The following is a 19043-nucleotide window of genomic DNA, read 5'->3' on the forward strand; positions in this document are numbered from 1 at the left end:
TCCTGGCCGTCCTGTCCAAGCTGGTGCAGGTTCGTCTGCACATCTACCTAATATTATTATAGTACCTACGATAAAAACATATTGCTTCATACACAATCATCACCTTCCCGAGCATCGCAGCATACATAGGAGGTGGAAAACCATTGTCGTGACACGCTGTGTGACGTTTTCCCTGTGGAGCGGCTGTCTGTCTGTGAACCCCAGCAAGAGCATGTTGCATGTTTTGCTATGTTCTGTATGTCCGTGCATGATGATGTTTGTCAAAACACAAAATTGTTCAAATTTTTCTAATACCACGTTTCTGTTTGAATTCGAAAGGCTCAAACACACATCTTCAAGGAACGAATAGCAGAGCTTGAGCGGCAGTTGCAAGGCAAATCGGCAGAGCAACCCACCGAGGCGGATCTTGCCGCGAAGGAACCAGGTATGTCATGTTTTTTGTTAGATGACAAATTTCTTAATCTTTCATTCACGAATGATTTATTGTTACTTGAATAGACGCGACCGTGGTCTTAAACCTCGAGATCGATAAGCTCAAAGCCGAAATCCTTGAACGGGATCAGAAGCTACATGTCACCGAAGAGCTCAAGGGTTCGCTGGAGGATGAAATCGCCAAACTGCACGAACGGTTGGCCGAAATGGAGAAGAACTTGGACATAAAGGTGTCAAGTTTCAACATCAGTGAACAATGTCTGAAGGAAAAGATTGCTTACCAGCAGGCACGGATCGACGAGATGGGCAGCGAGCTGACGAGCAAGGATGCCGAACTGGAAAAGCAATATCTGGAGCTGAAGAACGCCGAAGGTCATCTGGAGGTGGAAGTGACACAGCTGCAGAATGATCTTCGTACTAAGGAAACACTGCTAGGCGAGCAGGAGAAACAGGTCGCGAAATTGACTAGCGAAATCGAAGTGCTGTTGAGTGATATCCGGCAACGCGATGTTAAACTGCTGGAGGGGGAAAGTGGGCTGAAGGTTGTTCTGGACGAGAAAGATGCCACGATTGGGAAGTTGAAAAAAGATTTGGATGAGCGGACAATAAGCGAGGAATCACTGAAGGCTGAGTTGGATGGGAAACAAAAAAGGATAGCAGATTTAGGTGCGAAGCTAATTGCTTCCGAAGAACAAATCAAGCACTTGGAGGACAATGCTAAAGAATCGAAAAAGGCCCAACAGGCGTTAGAAGAATCTCTGAAAAGTCGTGATAATCTTTTGGAAGAAAAGACTGGTTTACTGGCGAAGTTACAAGAAGAACTGACCAACGTTTCCGCTGTTAGCGAACAGCAAGCTTCCCTTCTTAGTGCCAAAGACTCCGAACTTGAGCAAAAACAGCAGGACCTCGATTCACGACAGGTTCAGCTGTCAAAAGTTACATCCGAACTTACGGAAATGGCCAAAAAGCTCGAGTCTACAATTAAGGACTCTGACAACCGCGATGCTGAACATCGCACCACTCTTGATAATGAAATTAAAACCAGAGAGGATTTGCTCAAAAAACATGCCGACCAAGAGACTGAACTGCATGCCAAAGACAAACAACTGGAAGACAACGAAGTTCAGATTAGCGCGTTGCAAAATGAACTGAAAGAAACCAATGTGGCCAAAGCAAATCTGGCGCGAGATTTGGAAGAAACAAGAAAGAGCTTTACCGATAGGGACAGTGCCGTAGGCAAACTGAACGAAGAACGCCTCATGCTGAGTGATGATTTGGAGAAACTACGAAAAGAGTCAGCCGGTGCAATAGCTCTACTCGAAGAAAGGCTCAAAAACGCACAAGCAACTCACGCAAGCGAACTACAGCACATCCACGAACAACATTCATTGGAAATATCCACAAAAGACGGCTCTATTTCTACCCTAGAAGCATCCCAGGAGAAACTACAGGCCGAGAAGTTTGACCTGTTAGCCCAATTGGATCAGTTCAAGATGTCGGAAATAACTTCCAGCGATCAACTCTCCGCCAGGGATGGAGAAATCAAGGAATTGTCTAAGAGAATTGAAACGATTGAAGCGGAATTGTCCTCTAAGAATGACATCCTGGAGAAAACGACTCAACAGCTAACGGAAAGCAATTCTAAACTTGATTCAAGCGACAAGAAACTGAGCAACCTACAGGACGCGAATGGTAAACTGGAAATCGAACTTGCCGATCTGAAGCGCAAAATGGAAGCTCTAGAGCAAAAGTCAGCTCAAGTTCAACAGCAAAAAATCGACCTGGAACGGGAAATCGATACGCTTCGCTCGTCGACGGTTGATTCAAACTCGGAACTATCCCGCTTGACCGATGAACTAAAGACGAAACAGAAAGCGCTCGAACAGCTGCAAGATACGTTCGATTCCACCAAAATCGACATGGAGAGGCGGCTGGACGAGGCGAACCAATCGAATGGTGCTTTGAGCGAGCAGATCGAACGTCTACGCAGCGAGATGCAGCAAATTTCCAGCCAAAAAATCGATCGAGAAAACGAACTTAACGTGGAGCTTGCAAAAATTAAGGAATCCGCTGAGGTGGAGCAGGAAAATTTGGTGCGCGAGATTGCCGGGTTGAAGGCAAGCTTTGAGGAGGAAAGAATACGGCTATTGAAGGAGGCTGAAACGAAGCACGAAGAGTTTGAAGGGGAAAAAATGGCATTGACCGTCACGATCGAGGAACTGCAGAATGAGGTGAAACGGTGCAATACGCATCTGCAGTTGGCTAAGGCGACTGCTCTTAAAGAACGCAATGAAGCGGATGAGAAAATTAAACAATTTACGGAAACAGGAGAATCACTCAATAAGCAATTGGAGGACGTTAAGAAGGAGGAGACATCGTTGAAAAAGACCCTCGCTGAAATTCAATCAGCCATGGAAAAGGGCACTCACGATGCGTCGGCCCAGTTGAGCGAAAAGGATTCGAAAATCGGTGAGCTTGAGAAGGATATACAAGTGTTACAGGAGGACGCTAAGACGAAACAAGCCGAATGTGCTGAATTAAGTAAACAGTTGGAAGACAAGGCAAATACTCACGCAGAGATGCTGAAGCAGCTAGAAGGTTGTCTTTCGCAAATTCAGGTGCTGACGGCCGACAAAGATAAACTGCAATCGTCGTTGAAGGATCAATCAAGCGAGCTTGCATCGCTCAAGGAGAAATACCAAGAGATGGAGGATGAGCAAGTGGATTTGGTGAGCCGAGAAGAGACTCTCAAAGGTGACATCGAGCAGCTTAAGGGAACTTTGGATGCATCCGAGAAGAAATGCAAGGAATATCTTGAGCAAATTGACGCCAGAAAGGAAGAGTCTGTGAAGGCAGCGGGAGAAAATCAAGCCGCCGTGGATGATCTACGCCAGGAAGTGGCAGCTTTGGGTGTAACTGTCATCGAAAAAGAGCAAAAAGTTGAAGAACTGAACGCAAAGGTAGATGAGTTGTTGCCCCTTGTAAAATTAATGGAAGATTTGCGAACAGACCTTGATACAAAAGAGCAGTTAATTAAACAAAAAGAGGAAGATGCTGAAAAGCACGCGGGAGAGCAAAAAACTCTTCAGAAAGCGGTTAGTAAAAAGGAAGCCATTTTGCAACAAACTCGAACTGAGCTTCAATCACTCCGGGATGATCTTGCGAAGAAGGATGCAGACATAGAGCAACTAACAAGCAAACTGCACACAACGGAGAAGTGTCTCAGTGAAAAGAGCGAACAGGAAAATAAATCGACCGTCGAGGCAAGCAATCTGAAGGACGAACTAGAAAAAACTAAGCTCATCATCAGAGATCAAAAGGAGCAATTAACGGCACAGAACGGAACAATCCATGAGCTGGAAACGAAGCTCGTCGCTCATGGCACACAGTTCGAGGAGCTTTTGAACAAAAAGAAAACCTCCGAAACGGAAAGTTCTCACATGGTGCACGAACTGAACCAAAAGCTGCTAGAGATGGAAAGTTTGAAGCAACGGGAGATTACGGAACTGCAGTCTAGGCTTACCGAAATCTTGGAAAAATTCGAAGCGCAAATGGCGGAATCTACGAAAAACTTTGGAACGATGCGGTCCGTCGAAAAGCGACAGCAAGAGCTGGAATGCGAGAAAAAGGATCTTGAGCTGCGGGAAACCGAAATGCAGATTAGCCAACGCAAACTGCAGAAAGAAGTCGATCTTCTGTGCCAGCAGGTGTTGATTAAGGATAGCGAAATTCGTAAGCTCTCCCTGGAGCTAGCTTCTGGTGCAAAGGTTACGACGAGTGCGATCACTTCCAACAACGAAACCGGCCAGGAATCCGATGCACAAATAAACTTCCTAAACTCCATCATTGCCGACATGCAACGAAAGAACGAAAAACTCACACAGCGCATAGAGGCGATGGAACGGACCAGTATTGAAGGAAATAGGTTGGTAGTATTGGTAGTTGATCCTAGTTCAAATTTTAATTTTCGTTCGATTTAATTTTTCAGCAATAACCGAAGCTTCGAGTTCGACAAACGAAAACCAGCGCCCCGCATGTTTTGCGACATTTGCGATGAATTCGACCAACACGAAACCGAGGATTGTCCAAAGCAGTGCTCCGATAGCCCACCGGAGTCGCTAAAGCATCCGTCGGCGGATTCGAAGGAACGGAAGCTGCCGCCACCGCGAAAGTACTGCGATGGATGCGAGGGTGAGTAAGGTTTCTGTTGTGTTCTTCAGGGATAAGAAATGACTAATATTTTTAAAAACCTATTTATTACCTACTAGCCACTTTGGTGGTTGTTTAAATGTTCAGTTGATATTCGTATAGCACTGATAACAAGTCAAGGCTGTTTGGATTCATAGAATCTTGATAGCAAATCAAGGTTGCGTTCAATCTCCATAACTATTTTTAAACAATTTTTGTAAATAATTTTTTGGACAGAGGCATAAATTTTGAAAAATTTGATAAAGAAACACCGAACTTCGATTGAAGGCATCGTTCTCTAATCGAGCGCAATTTTCCTCGTAACATTTCCAGTGTTTGGACACGAACTGGGCGAATGTCCCGACGATGAAACGTATTAGGACCGGATGGCACGAGGTGCAGTACTATAATGATACCAGCAAAATTCATGGGAACCGGAAGAAAGCAGACGAGGAAAGTCCACGCCACGCGCATGCCCTTCAACAACGTTATCAGCTTCCGACCGCGTTCTGAAGCTGAATTTCTTTTATTTGTGTTCGTGTTGTTTCGTTCGTTACACTAGCTAGCTACGCTGCTCGAATAGCAACAGTTGTTTCAATTCAATGCTGTTAAGTTTGCACACTGTAAAACAATTTTTCTTCGTAAATTCAGTAGGTAAAAACAATGCTAGACTGCTGCAGAATCCAGAGGCATTTACAATGTCCTTTCCCTATACGTGCACTCGAGCGAAGCTCTGAAAACTTTAGTGATAGATAACAAGACAAAAAATTAACCAGTTTTGTTTCAGTTTGTGTAACTTTAGAACTGTTTTCTATTTATTTCACGAAATTAGCTTTCCACATTTAGATAGGATAATAAAACTAGAAACTTATATCGATAAGAGACCTCATCATAGTGCCGCGAAGAAAATACTGAGAACTTGCCATAAAACTAGTCACCTCCTTCCTTCTTTTCCTTGTAAGCTTCCTTGAAGCGTTCCTCAAACAGCGATAGTTCCGATAGTAGATCCGTAATGGCATTCATGAAGGCTTCCTGCGGGGAATAGTCGGATGTTGTTTGAATGCGAATCACGAACTTGTGTTCCAGCGGATGGGGAAGTTTGTAGCCGGCGAACAGAACGTTGGGATCCTTCAGTAACTGACTGCAGGAACAGGAAAAACTGACCGTTTGTCAACAAAACATATTTTTCCGGTACTTACTTGCGGATCATGTTACCGAGAGTGTGGTCTTCTTTGTTCACTGTAAAAATTGCGGCATTCGGGACTTTTGTGTCGAGTTCTTTAATAATTCTGCAAGGAAATAAAACGTAATTAATCTGTTCAGAAAAGCAAACGACAAATACAGCAATTACTTACTTTTTTTCACCTTCATACAGAAGGAAAGATTCGAAGGTAGGTGGTGCGTTCATTTTCGGTGCTTTTTACACAACTTTAGTATCAAAACACGAGAAGTTTACTAGAAGAAGCACTTCATTGCTTTCAGTTTTATATACTCTTTTAATATTATTGCTTCTTGCTTCTTTAGTCGGCACTCGCCAATGAAAGGATGCCAGAAATTTTAAAACGACATTCCAATTTTTGCATAAGCTGCATTCGATGTATACAAAATAAAAATGCTGCATACAAATTTTGAAAATATTCAGAAATACTTATTAAAAGTACTACAAATCTGTAAAAATAAAAAAATCTACAAATTTGCTTATTACTGTAAATTAAATACGAAAAGGCGAGTAGCATTAAACTTGGTGTTAAATCTGGCATGCCTGACCAAAGCAGAAAAAGAAGAAAAACTGTCAAAAGCAGAAAAATGGCAGAAAAGTACGTTCAATGCTTGCTACATAGAGATGCTAGCCGATCTTTGAAGACGCGCATGCACGGCAATCTGAAACAACACAGAAAAATATTGCAAATTGCATCAAAAACGCGAAACGCAAGAATCTTGTAAACAGTTTGCGAGAAAAATCCTAGCAGCGAGCTGTCAAATATTTATGTCAACTTATTGCGAGCTATCAATGGCAATAAATTGGCAAAATAATAGACAGTTCGCTGCTGGGATTCTACTTACATGCTATCTGCAAGTTTCTTGTATTTCGCGTTTTTGATGCAATTTGCAATAATTAAACCCAACTTTTGATTCAAATCCTTGTTCAAATCGCACTTCCGTGCGGGATGTTAATTTGGCCCAAGCAACCACAAGCATTAATTCTCGCTTTAGTTTTCAGAAGGTCGCATAATGAACCCTTTTGCTTGGATTATGCGACCTTTTGAAAACTAAAGCCAGAATTATGCATAACCTCATATTGGCTGTAGTTCGGTCTTCGGTATCGCTAATACCAAATAGCGGCATATCAGAAATCCGCATGGTTACAACACTTATATAAACATCGTTAAGCATTACCGTAAATTAGCATTATTAAAAACACTGCGTATATGTAACATATGTACCGTGGACCCCCGTTCGTTTGACCGTTTTTAATCTGAACACTTTTTAACACATTGCATCATTTGCATTATGCGCACAATGCACATAAACCCGATTTGTTTGTGCTGACCAAGCGTGTTTAATCTGTTCCACTTTCCGTTTTCCCAACGAATATGGTAGAAATCCGATCGGAAAATGAAATATTCGCTGCTTGCAACTGCTAATTGGGTCCTAAAGTCCTATAGCGTTTTTAGTCTGTATCGATAAAATTAGGGCTAAAAACACATATTTCGATATTAAATTTTACATTTCTGCCTTATTTTCGTCAAAAATCGTTTTTTTCTGTTTTCTTAAATTTTTAACAAAAATTAATTTTTAGCCAACCTTATATAGGTCAACTACAATAGCTAGTTCACTGTGTGGTTGTGCCAAGACAACACGCATTGCAAAAACAAACCATAGTTTGCCTTTAAATGTCAAGGAAACCGTTTTGTTTACCTATATAGGTTCATGTTGCGTCGGTAGAATCTAAAAACGCAGGATATCGAGGATGTACATAAAGCCCATTTTTTTTCAAATATGAGTAGTGTGTTTTAGGAATATTGACTACCTTATTCTGAAGTCGCTGACCCCTCTCCATAGCTTCTGTATAGTTTTGTTGCTGCGTCCCAGAACAGCATGAACTAGACTCATCCGGAGTTGCACAACTTCACCACTCATATAGTTGGGACGCAGTAATTCGGTTAAATTTTAAATAGTACCACTCTAGTTTTGTCGTCCTGTGTTTATTACATTAAAATTACAAGCTGTGTCTATCATAAAACTATATTACAAAAAGAAATGAAGTTTTTGAAAGTATGCGATGTAGGATTTCTGGATACACTACTGTGTTACCTGACTCACTGCGCATAGCGTTGTATTCGCGGTATCGTGTTGGTTCGAAAGGTTTCGAAAAATATCGCCCTTGTATCGAAAATATCGTTCATTTTGATCACTAAAAATAACGTACTTAAACGTTATATTTCAAGTGCTAGTAGTACGCAATAATTGTATTGTGAAACTGAATTGTTATTTATGCAACTTTTTACAAGTTAAATGCAATAACAAAAGCACAACTTATAAAAAATCGGTTGTTATCGATATTAGCTGCATATGCGTTATAAACGAATAAAACGCATGGTGACGTTTTATTTCAATAACACGCATATTCGCAGTGAGTCAGGTAAAACAGTAGCATACTAGCATATATTCAGTTGGTAAAGGTGACGAAAACTACTCGCACAGGAAGAGCAAAAATGCAACTGGGTGTTTACAGTCGTCAGCTGCCGCTTTGCAACCATCGCTCTCACTTTCACAATAGACATTTTCTACCTTCTAGAGCTTAGTGTAGACGAGTGTTAGGACGCTGTATTGCCTGTTGATCACCTTGTGTTCTGGTACCACTCTGGTTTTGATGGTATTAATCATAAATACCATTTTCAATTTTGTATTGAACTCTGCCAATAGCTAACTTCATGTAACCGGGATTACTGGATCTAAATATTGAAACAAAAAGTTCAATACGTATTAATAATTTGAATGTAAGAACTGATTTATCTCCCAATTTTTCCGTGCTTGTTAGCATCTTGAAACATATTGGTAGAAAGGAAATGCTGAACTATAAAAAAATCTACTTTAGGAAGAGTATTTATATCCGCTTTTAAGTATCCTGTTTCCATTTCTCGTGATTTCTTGTCACAATAGGTCACAATAAGCAAAGTTCAGTTTTTTGACGTAGGACTACGTCTTACGGCAAGTTTTGAAATAGGGTGTCATTCCAAAAAATCGAAAAATGCGAGCGTCACGAAAAATGAAAGGTTTTGAGCGCTAATAGCTCAGCGGTTTTCCGATCGATTTTCAATATTCTTACACCAATCGATCGGAAAATCTTCTAAGAATTGACCCAAATGAAGAAAAGTATGGATTCTTTATGTTGAACTATTGAAAAATTGAAAATAATAAACTTATGCTTTTCTAGAATTCTCGCTTCGTGATTGGTTGGAAGATTCTTTGTGATGATCTAAACCTATACCTATTTGTTATCTGTGCTTGGAAACCAAGCCAAAACAAGTGACCAAGTTTCCTCGTTTCAACATGATTTCTTAACACCGCGGTTAAACCTAGACCATTTTGATGTCCTTGCTTGGGAAGTACGCCAGAAAGAGTGACAAACCCCCTCGTGCCAATAGATTTCTTGCGAACGCGATTAAACCTAGTCCAATTTGATGTCTGTGTTAGGGAAGTGTGCCAGAAAAAATGACGCAAGTTCGTTGTCCCAACAGAACGCAAATTCTTTACTGCGAGACGATTAAACCTCGGCGAATTTGATATCTGTGTTGGAAAAATGTGCTACAGTGCTATGTGCTGTGTGAAAAGATGTGCTGTTGATAAAATAGGATTGAATTAGTAAAATCCCTTCAACGTGGGAACCATGGGTAATAAAAACAATCTTTAATTTCAGTAAGATAGCAGGAAAGCAATAGTTTGTGTTCTTGATTTTGTTAAATTGTTTTGAAATGCACAATCTTTTGAGAATTGAACGTGTGCAATGTTACTACTTTGATAAATGTTACATACAACGCATGTAGCATGTATATATATTGCATATAGCATGTATACATGAAGAATCAAATTACAAGCAAGAATACATACCACTATCACTACAAAGAGACTTACGTAGTCCTGCGTCACCTATATATGCGGTCGTGTCTTGTACACAACCCCTCTGATTTTTGTCTGTGATTCTACTTAAGAACACTCCTGGGCTACCGTTCGAAAGAATTGCGTCGGACCTTTTTTATTTTAAGCCTAGTAGCCAGCCAGCTTTGAAATAAACTGTCAAAAACTAAGAAAAAACAAATTTAGCAGCACTTCTATGTTCTATTTTTATATTTCTACCTAACTTCTATATTCGTTGCATTTGCCTGCTGTTGGGCTTGAACCCGGGTGTTCCGCGTTGCAAACCTATACCGATCCACTGCGTCACCTTTGCCGTATACAAGCGATGTGAATTTTGCCAATGAGTTGTTAAGTAAAAGTTCGCTTTAGAACTTGCAGCAGCTTTATGCAGCGCGAGTTAATTATAGAACATAAAGTTTGGAACCAGGCAATTAACTATAGTAGTGAGATACCGACAGCATATGCTACACAACACAACACAATAATGAAGAGCATTACATTCTAATTTATATTTGTAATTAGAAATGTGCGAGGATTAAATTTATTCAAGTGAAATAAAAATAATTAATCTCCAATAGTTTCAGGTTCTGCTGGTTTGATCACCAGAAATATAAACAAACAAGCAGCACGCAGAACTTGTTAGCAACTAAAGTTACTTCAGAACTTCATGTAGCATCCTAATAGCTTTGAAGTATCTATGAAGTACTCGCAGCACTTCTTAAAGCATTTAGTTCAACGTATACTTGATATACACTACTAATCAGCAAGAAAATTCCACGGAACTGAATCTGAACTAATTATGAACTTTCGAGTTCGCGTGTCAAGTAATATTCGAACTTTTGGTTGCTTGGGAAGAAATGCTAAAGAAAAGATTTTCCGTTTGCGATTTCTTTAGCAGTATGCACCTCACAAGAAATATTTCACATTCAGATGGCGCAGTTTTACGTGCAAGTGAATTGAAACGACACTTGAAGATAGAACTAACAAAAGGGCGAATGTCGCAAGCGTAAGCAAACCGAGTGAGGGTTGATTTTCCTATACTGGTCCAGCAAAAAAACTCACCCGTTTTGTTTAAATTTGCGGCATTCACCTTTTTGTTAATTCTATCTAGACTTTTCCGAACGGAATAATATCCGGCGCATTATTACCACAAGAAAAAATGACAGATATTTGCTTGCCTTGCAGCTGTCAAAGTGGGATTTTTTCTTGACCTATGTTCTTTTCAGCTGGATACTAGGCTTTACCGGGAAAGAATATTTGCTATTGGTCAACAGTTATTCGGATTATTTTGGCATGAAGCAACTGCCAGAAACAACATCCGCGTACGTCATCGAGCAGCTAAAGGAATGGTTCTCGGTCCATAGACCTTTGCAAGGCGCCGAATCCAAGGGTAAGTCGCTGAGAACATTCCATTCACCTCATTCATAAAAATTTTGTTCAGTCTGTGCCTTACTATACCGCTGAGGTGCTGATCGTGTGAAACCTGCCAAACTCGCCTGCGCCCAGCCCGACTGTTTTGATCGTTTTGACAATAACAAACATTGGCAGGGCTGCCAATTTCTAACATTTCAAAATTTAAATGTCAAAAAGGTGGGCCACAGTGTGCCATGAACTGTGAAATTAATGTACCGCAATTGTAATCAATGAGGTAAGCTGTTCCTTAAATTGAGCCTGCAACAATGTTCTAAGCGACTTACCCTTGGCCGAATCTCACTTTCTGGTTTGAATTTTTGTGTGATTTGTTTTGATCACTATCTTCTTTATTTTGATTCTCTTTTGTTACAAATTTTATTACCAGTGCAATAAAGTGTCGTGATCTACTATAGCCTACGACATATATCTGGATAAATAAAATATATAAAATATAACAAATAAAACAGCTTACGACATATATCTGGACAACCCTCATTTCATGACGAAAACCTATAAGATCCACCTAATTGACCATGATATTTATAGCATTTTACTAAATTTTAGCTAAGCGCAACTGAGCTCCCATCTTATTGGGCTAGGTCAGCCTAAAAAATCCATCAGGACTTATACCATCCAATACATGAAGTTGATTATGGATATAAAATAACACGGATGAATGACATTGTGGTGCACACGAACCGAGACGATTTCGTCAACTTCATGGTGGATGTTCAAGAATTGGGACAAAATGCTGCCATCTTGAAAAAGTTTTGTGATGGTACCAAATTTACTTGTACGACGTGCTTGGAAAACTGGATTCCAGATGAACTACTATTGAACAAAAATATATTGCTTCAAAATCAATTCAACCCTACATTGGAAGGTGCGAATTTCAGCAAAGTAATGCGAGTTGCAGAAGATGTTATATTGTCCGTGTCAGCAGCTGACGTCGAAAAAGTAGAACAATTAACGCGTGTTCAGCCTAGTTGTAATTTGTGGCGTTGGGTGAGAACCGGACGCGTATGTGCATCTTTGTTGAAAGAATGCACACGAGCTTCAACCGTAGCTGTGCCTTCTAAAATGACACTCCTGAAGAAAATTTGCTGTCCTGAACTCTCAACCGTTAATTCTGAGGCAATGGTATGCGGACGGTCAAATGAACCACGCGTCAAAAAAGCATTTGAACGTTTTATGAAAGACCATATAAATGTGCAATTTTTCGAATGTGGCGTCTTTATATGTCTCGAATTTCCGCACATGAGTGCCACTCCTGATCTGATAATGGTATTTGACTGTTGCTTGAAATGCACAGTGGAAATCAAATATCCATTCCGTTTGAACACCAAATCTCAGTTTGACAAACAATTACAGATCAAACATCTTGTTGAAGGCTCAAATCCATTTATAAGAGTTGAAGGAGACGGATATATAATGCTGACGAATCACGAATATTATGCGCAAGTTCAAGCCCAGATGTATATTGTTCGTGCAGATTTTGGTTATTGTTATATCTGGAGCAAGAAAGAACAGCTCTGTTTGCGAATTGAGAAAGATGAAGAGTTTTGGGTTTCGACCTGTAGTAGCAGTACATCTTATTCCAAAAATATTATCTTGCCAGAACTATTGTCAAACCATTTTTCAAATAAACTTAAAACTTAACAATTTTTAGTACGGAATTATCGATTTGTTAAAGTTGCACAAAATGCAGCATACATGAACTGTTAAATCCACCACATTTAAGCTATTTTGAAACCATTGAATCAACGTCTATCACATTTGCGAGAATCGTATACTTATTTCTCGAATTAAACCTATGATTCTTTCAACATGAATCCTTAATGTAGTTACTTGTTTGTCGGCTTCTAATTCTGACGGAAGAAATTGTGTTTTTTTGCGTAAAAATGTAGGAATGTTCAAAACTGCCTCCTTCTCTTCAATAAGATCTTTCACGTTGAAAGCCTTATCGGCTAGAATAATATCGTTTTTCTGAAGTACATATAAAAAATCACTCTGAATTAACAGCTCCCGATCGGAGCACCTGCCCACATAACCCTTAGAGATAAATCCAATTGTGCCATCAGGATGAATCGCTATAAGGAATTTTACTGTTTTTGCTTGTTTGTAATTACTAAAGTGCATAGCGGCTGCTTTTATGTCCCCCGGTGTTTGGTAGCGCACTTCGAAACAGTCAATTATAAAAATTCATTTCGGTCCATATTTTGCCGCAAACTCCAGAGGTGTTGCTTAATGGTGTCGGCTCCAGCGCGTAGCGACAGCATTCATAAATGATATAGAGCGTCCGATGATAATATTTACTGACGGTGTTGGGACAAACTCCATACTCATAAGCCAACGTGCAGAGGTTAACGTTCAGCCGAAGTGTTGTTAACGTCATAACAAAAACCTGATCCTTACTTAGACTACAGTAAGGTTTTTCCAGCGATGGAAGTAGAAACATGTACAGTTTCTTCAACACTCGATAGTTATTTATCCCTGTATAATAGTTACATTTGACGTCATTTTCCAGAGAATTCAAATCCTTTTTGTTCATTGCCAACTGTTGAGTCAAGTTAAAGGAGCGGGTATGACTAAGCTGCAACTCTGTACGATACATTTCAACTTTTTCCTTAAGTTTCGAAAGTTCTGTTTTGGAAATAAATGTACAAGGAATGCTCAAAGTAGAAATGTATGCAAAAACAAGGATAATATTTTACCATTTTCGATTGCAGCTGATGATGAGAGTGATGTTACATCGAATGTTGTTGATGGATTTGAATTTGTTTCTCTTGGCAATCTTGGTCGTACCCCGTAGCTTTGTTCAATAGACATGAACCATCATCCGAATTGAGAGTCGATTCTTGGAAAGTTTCATTAAATAACTTGTTCGCACCTGGTGATAAACTCACGCCGGCATCTAGTTTTGCGTCACCTTCATTTTCAATAACACTAGAACTGCTACCATTTTTTACGGGAAGATTTAAAGTTGGAGTCCAGTCCAGATTCTTAATATCACGAAGCCTGGCGGGTCGGCCTGTTAAAAACGCAAATTATAGTGACCAATTCTAAAGCATTATTAGTAATCAGCATAGTTTAGCATTCCCCCAATATTTAATACACACCTGAAACAAAATGCCGACCACATACATATAGTTCTCGCCATCTGCAGCTTTGTTCTAGGCCATGCACAACCATCTACTTTTTTCGCCGCTTATCCGAAAGCTTTTCTAAATAGTAATTCGTACCACTTGTTTGCGGAAATCGGAAAATACCCGACTTTTCCGAAGCAGAAAATTTGCGGCAGGATTTCATAACACATATTTTTGTCATTTTTGCACTTCGCAGCTTCCAGTTTTTGCGAATAAATGAGCAAAACAAACCCCAGAAATCTGTCAAACCAGGGACAGAGAGAACGAACTGACGTCTGTGTGCAATGCTTTATGGAGTCCGCAAGTTTTTGAGATTAAATGTTGGTGGTTGATGACGGTCAGTATCATAATTTATGATTCCGGCTTTAGGGTATTTTTTTTTCGGGTTGCCCTCCGTCAGACTTGACTGCGACGGCTTACAACTCGCTAACATTGAACGCATCTACATCCAAACAGACAAAAAAGATGAAAGGTGTGGAAGAAAAAAATCCAGTATTCAGACCACTAATCTAATTACATCGTGTTCATTTTGTACGACCAGTACAAAAAAGCATCATGAATGTTTCAAAAAAATGATGACAAGCGATGCAAACATTTTCATTTTAAAATATGTAAAATAATATTTATTTTTGTCGTTCAGGGTTCAGCACCAGATTTTCTTCACACCTTCGTATACCACAATGACGGCAAATCGACGTGATTGTTCGCAATTTTGGCTTGATTTTGACGTTTCTCCCTGTTTCGTTTGCCATTTTTGCATTTTGTGGGCGAAAACACACTCACACACGCATCGATCGTTATTAGCTATCATCACGTTTGCGCTTGGCTTTCCGTCGTCTATGCGTTCTTGAATCGGATATTCTGTGATTTCTTCGGTGGCGGTGGAAAAATTTTGTGCTGTTTGGTCCAAAGGCTCGTCCGTTTCTCTCATTTGCGTTCAAGTAGTGGTTCAATACGGTACGGTTCTGCGGTACGTCGGGTTTTCCGCGAGCGAGTGCGATAAAGCTGGTGATAACGAGGCTAATCAATTAAATCAACCATAGCCCCAGTGTTCTTCCCCCGAAAGAAGCAGCAGCAGTTCTTTATTCATCAGCTATAACAGTGCGTATATCAGTCGAAATTGGGTGCAATATTTTCTTTGATCTGTCGTGCAATTTCCCAACGCTGTGTACTGTGGAGGCGGACCGAGGTGGTGGCTGCTCCGGAATTTAATGGGTGTTTTCCCGTGGTGGGGGTGTGTCTAGTGCAGGGGTGCTGTCTTCTATTTTATTAGTGCTAACTGGTTACATCCGCCGTTCTAAAGTTAAATTATGTTACAGAAGGTGTTGCTCTCTGGTTATCGTAAGCAGCATCTGGTGGACTCGGATGTGGCTGATTTTTTCTTCTTTGTGCTGGTTTCTAGCTACTGCAATAAATTGATTTTTTCGGCAAGCTGCCTGAACGAAGGGATCCAGGACGAATTTCCTTTCTTTACTTCAATTGTGATTGCTAGCGGAAATCGATTTCCATTGTAGGCCAGCTTGAATCAATGCTTTGCAGTATCATTCTTGCTAAAGTGTTGCTTTATTCATCCATCGGTAAAGCGTGTAATCATAATTTACGTATTTATAAACAGCTTGTGTTAGTGGCACATACCTACAAATTCCGATGGAGAAAAAAGCTGTGCTGTGAAGAAGAATCAAGTGGAAGTGATTGCTTGAGTCATCCGCCTTTGCCTTTGCGAAAAAACATAAAGGAAAACAAGATTGAAAGAAGCAAGGGAACACCCGTCTCTCATCAAGTGCTGCAACCCGATATTTAGATTTTCCTTGCTGGAAGTCTCTACTGGTGCTTGAAGAAACGTGAAAGGAAGCTCGCTTTCGGCAGTTTGTGATACCGAATGTGTGTGCCTGAGATCCTGGTCCCTGGTGTTGAATGGAAGATAGAGAGACAATAGACAACGGAGAAAGATTGACAGGATATGTCGGCGTTATAAATGAAGGCGCAGTTAATTTATGCTATTTTTTGCCACCGCGGCGGACCCAGCCAGCGTTGGGAGTGAAGCTTTAGTGTTTTGCTTGCTAGTCAATAGAAACGAAGAAACAAACAAACAAAAAATCCAATCAAGTGACAAACGTTCTGTTGAAAATAGAAAGAAGCTGCGGAAAACAGTTTATCAAAAGACAACACGGTTCAGTTAGCACTGAAATAAAATTGGAGCCTAGATTAACTATATTAAATTTGATATATGATGATATATGATCCTATTTTATCTTTGACACAATTAATATCGTTTAGAGAAGTGGTTTAAATAAGTCTTCTATCTCGTATTTCCATTTAAATTTAGTTTGTATAAAGATTTTATGATAAAATTATAATTTTAATAATTTTTTTTAAATTATGCAACAGATGGAAGTACATTAGAGGGATTGTTATGTTATTGTATAACATGCAATAAAAAGATTCTCATATTGAGAGTGAAAAATTGCATTGCAGGTCACTGTTTTTGTGCCATTTCCTTTTAGGACCTTTTAGGTCCGAGGAACGGCGTTCAATTGACCGACATTGCTTAGTTTAGTTGGCTTATTTGACTTGGTTGGCTCGCGAATCAGGTCGAGATCTATTTAGCAATATGAATGGAACAATGTTATTTTTTTCGGATGAAAAAAGTTCAACCTAGATGGACCAGATGACTGGCAATACTACTGGCCTGATTTGCGCAATGTTCCGGAAGTTACGATGAGCAGTAACTCTGCTGGTGGCACAGTCATGTGCTGGGGATGTTTTTACTTTCGAGCAAAGCTTCCTTTGGCATGGAGTACATACAACGAAAATGAATCTGGAGGACTACGTAGAAAAGCTTGATTGAATACGGCAACGCATTAATGAACTCATCAAGATAATGCTGCAATGCACAACTCAAAACTGGAAAAATAGACGTTTGCTGATAAAGAAATCGATGTTCTCGAGTGGCCAGACTGTTCTCCGAATCTGAATCCGATTGAGAACCTCTGGTCCATCCTTATCTGCCGTGCTTACGAAAACGAACCAGTTTAAAAGTCGGATTCATGAGTGCTGGGAGAAGATCTCACACAAAACCCTTGAAACACTGGTTTTGTCCATGAAATTTGGTTTGATTGAAGTTATCCGTAAGAGTGGTTCATCACACATTACTAACCACTTCTACATAATGAATTTTAAGAAATAAAGGTTGATTTTCGCATAATTGTCACATTTTGTATGGAGTTTCCTGTCTAAATGAGACTGTTATGCGAATAGCGGTAGATAAGTGGTGTTACATTTATTTCGCACCCTCTTTTTAGATTTCTGGGGTTCAAAGCAATGCAGTTGAACCAAGCAAGTTTAATTCATGCTGGATTTACTCTATTTAGAACAAATTATTAAAAATGATTTAAATGACAACCAATAATTTATTAGTTTATTATTTCATCATACGGAAGTTGCGATAATTATGATCCATAAACAGAATCCTTGTTCAATCACGCAGTTTAAAAATTCATTATTATGCACCCAAAATCAACTTACAATAATAAACTTGGTGTATTACATTTTACGCTGAAATTTTATTTGCATGTTTGCATTTATGATGCATGAGAGAAACAATGTCGGTAAAACTGCTAATAAAATACGGGGCTTGCTACCGGAAGCCGTAATTTTGTTTTACGCTGTAACAATTTTTTTTATGTTGATCATTAATTTGTTTGGTTCGTGTCATGCATAATGTTAAAAATGGATTTTACGAGAAATTATAAATAACTTTTTTCGCATTAATTGCGAATCGATTTAAAAAAAGACAAATTGGCATGTTCACTTTTCGCCGATGAAAGTGTTTAATTGTCAGTTAGTAGTACCTACCGGTTTGCACTTCACAGAAAGGTGTAAATGCAGGAGAAATTATACATCGTGGATTGTTTCTAGGTATAGACATTCATTTTCACTAATATTGTAAGTCGCCCGTCAAATTCAAATTATTTGAAAAGAAAAATATAATCGGCTCAACAAAATTCATGAGATGATATTTGTTTTACCTATTTTCGTTAATTACCTTCTGGAAAATTGTCTGGTTTTTTACATTCCATAACTTCAATTGAATTTTTGCTTCTTCAAGTCTTACAATACTGATAGCCACTGCGAAACCGTCGTATGTTCGAATCTCGGTTGGGTGGTGCTGGTAGAGTCAGTAGGATCATTAGGTTGCAGTAGCCCGCCTCGTAATTGTCCTGTACTCTGCGTAACCGGTTGCGAAGTCTGTCGATAAAGAAGGGTAATGTCTGAAAGACGGTTTCACTTTCCGGAAACAAATCCACAAACAAGTCATCCTCCTTTTTTGACAAATTACCAGACTTTTTCAGATTTCTGCGTACGTATCCTTGCACCATGGACAACACTTAAAGTGTTCCTCATAAATTGTCTGTGACTGAATTTGCTTTTTATGACAACTAAGCCAGGTACACTTAGTAGATCTGTGTTGGATTTCAGGTCAAGAACTTGCAGACGATCATGCCAGATATGGCTTTAACTCCCTTATATTCACTAATTCAGATTCATTCTGGTAGATTTTTGACTGTATGCTGAAGATTTGTTCTGAAATTTTATACTTCGAAATCCCAAAAATGGCACGCTACATTCCAAGAAGATCTCGTCGCGTCCCTGAATAGGGTGACTACTTTTATAAACCAAGTTGTCCCTCGTAGGTATGAACAATGTATTCGGCACCCGTCGAAA

At 39.6% G+C, this 19043-nt stretch overlaps 3 protein-coding genes across 10 annotated transcripts in view; 2 read left to right on the top strand and 1 right to left on the bottom strand.

The window, feature by feature from the left end:
• Window positions 1-5514, top strand: part of LOC128742127 (restin homolog) — a 186133-nt gene extending 180619 nt beyond the window's left edge. For all 7 annotated transcript variants that reach the window (XM_053838350.1, XM_053838351.1, XM_053838354.1 and 4 more), the window contains 4 exons: window positions 319-424; window positions 499-4357; window positions 4421-4623; window positions 4954-5514. In XM_053838350.1, the coding sequence (XP_053694325.1) occupies window positions 319-424; window positions 499-4357; window positions 4421-4623; window positions 4954-5000 (4215 nt within the window). In that variant the 3' untranslated portion in view covers window positions 5001-5514. The remainder of the gene's footprint in view (window positions 1-318; window positions 425-498; window positions 4358-4420; window positions 4624-4953) is intronic.
• Window positions 5380-6150, bottom strand: LOC128742129 (DNA-directed RNA polymerase II subunit RPB11). The gene is made up of 3 exons (XM_053838360.1): window positions 5976-6150; window positions 5820-5909; window positions 5380-5761 (listed from the first exon to the last, which is right to left on the bottom strand). Exons 1-3 carry the CDS (start codon window positions 6026-6028, stop codon window positions 5551-5553), a joined length of 354 nt encoding a protein of 117 aa, XP_053694335.1. The 5' UTR covers window positions 6029-6150; the 3' UTR covers window positions 5380-5550.
• Window positions 6151-15181: 9031 nt separating this feature from the next.
• Window positions 15182-19043, top strand: part of LOC128744097 (mitogen-activated protein kinase 1) — a 122581-nt gene continuing 118719 nt past the window's right edge. Inside the window, exon 1 of one of the 2 annotated variants that reach the window (XM_053840875.1) lies at window positions 15182-15419. The gene's annotated coding sequence lies outside the window, so the exon portion shown is untranslated. Of the gene's footprint in view, window positions 15420-15440; window positions 15896-19043 lie in introns of those variants that run through there. The other variant, XM_053840876.1, reaches the window with a different exon arrangement.

This window comes from Sabethes cyaneus, chromosome 3 (assembly GCF_943734655.1).
Source record: "Sabethes cyaneus chromosome 3, idSabCyanKW18_F2, whole genome shotgun sequence".
In the NCBI taxonomy this organism is placed as follows: Eukaryota; Metazoa; Arthropoda; class Insecta; order Diptera; family Culicidae; genus Sabethes; species Sabethes cyaneus.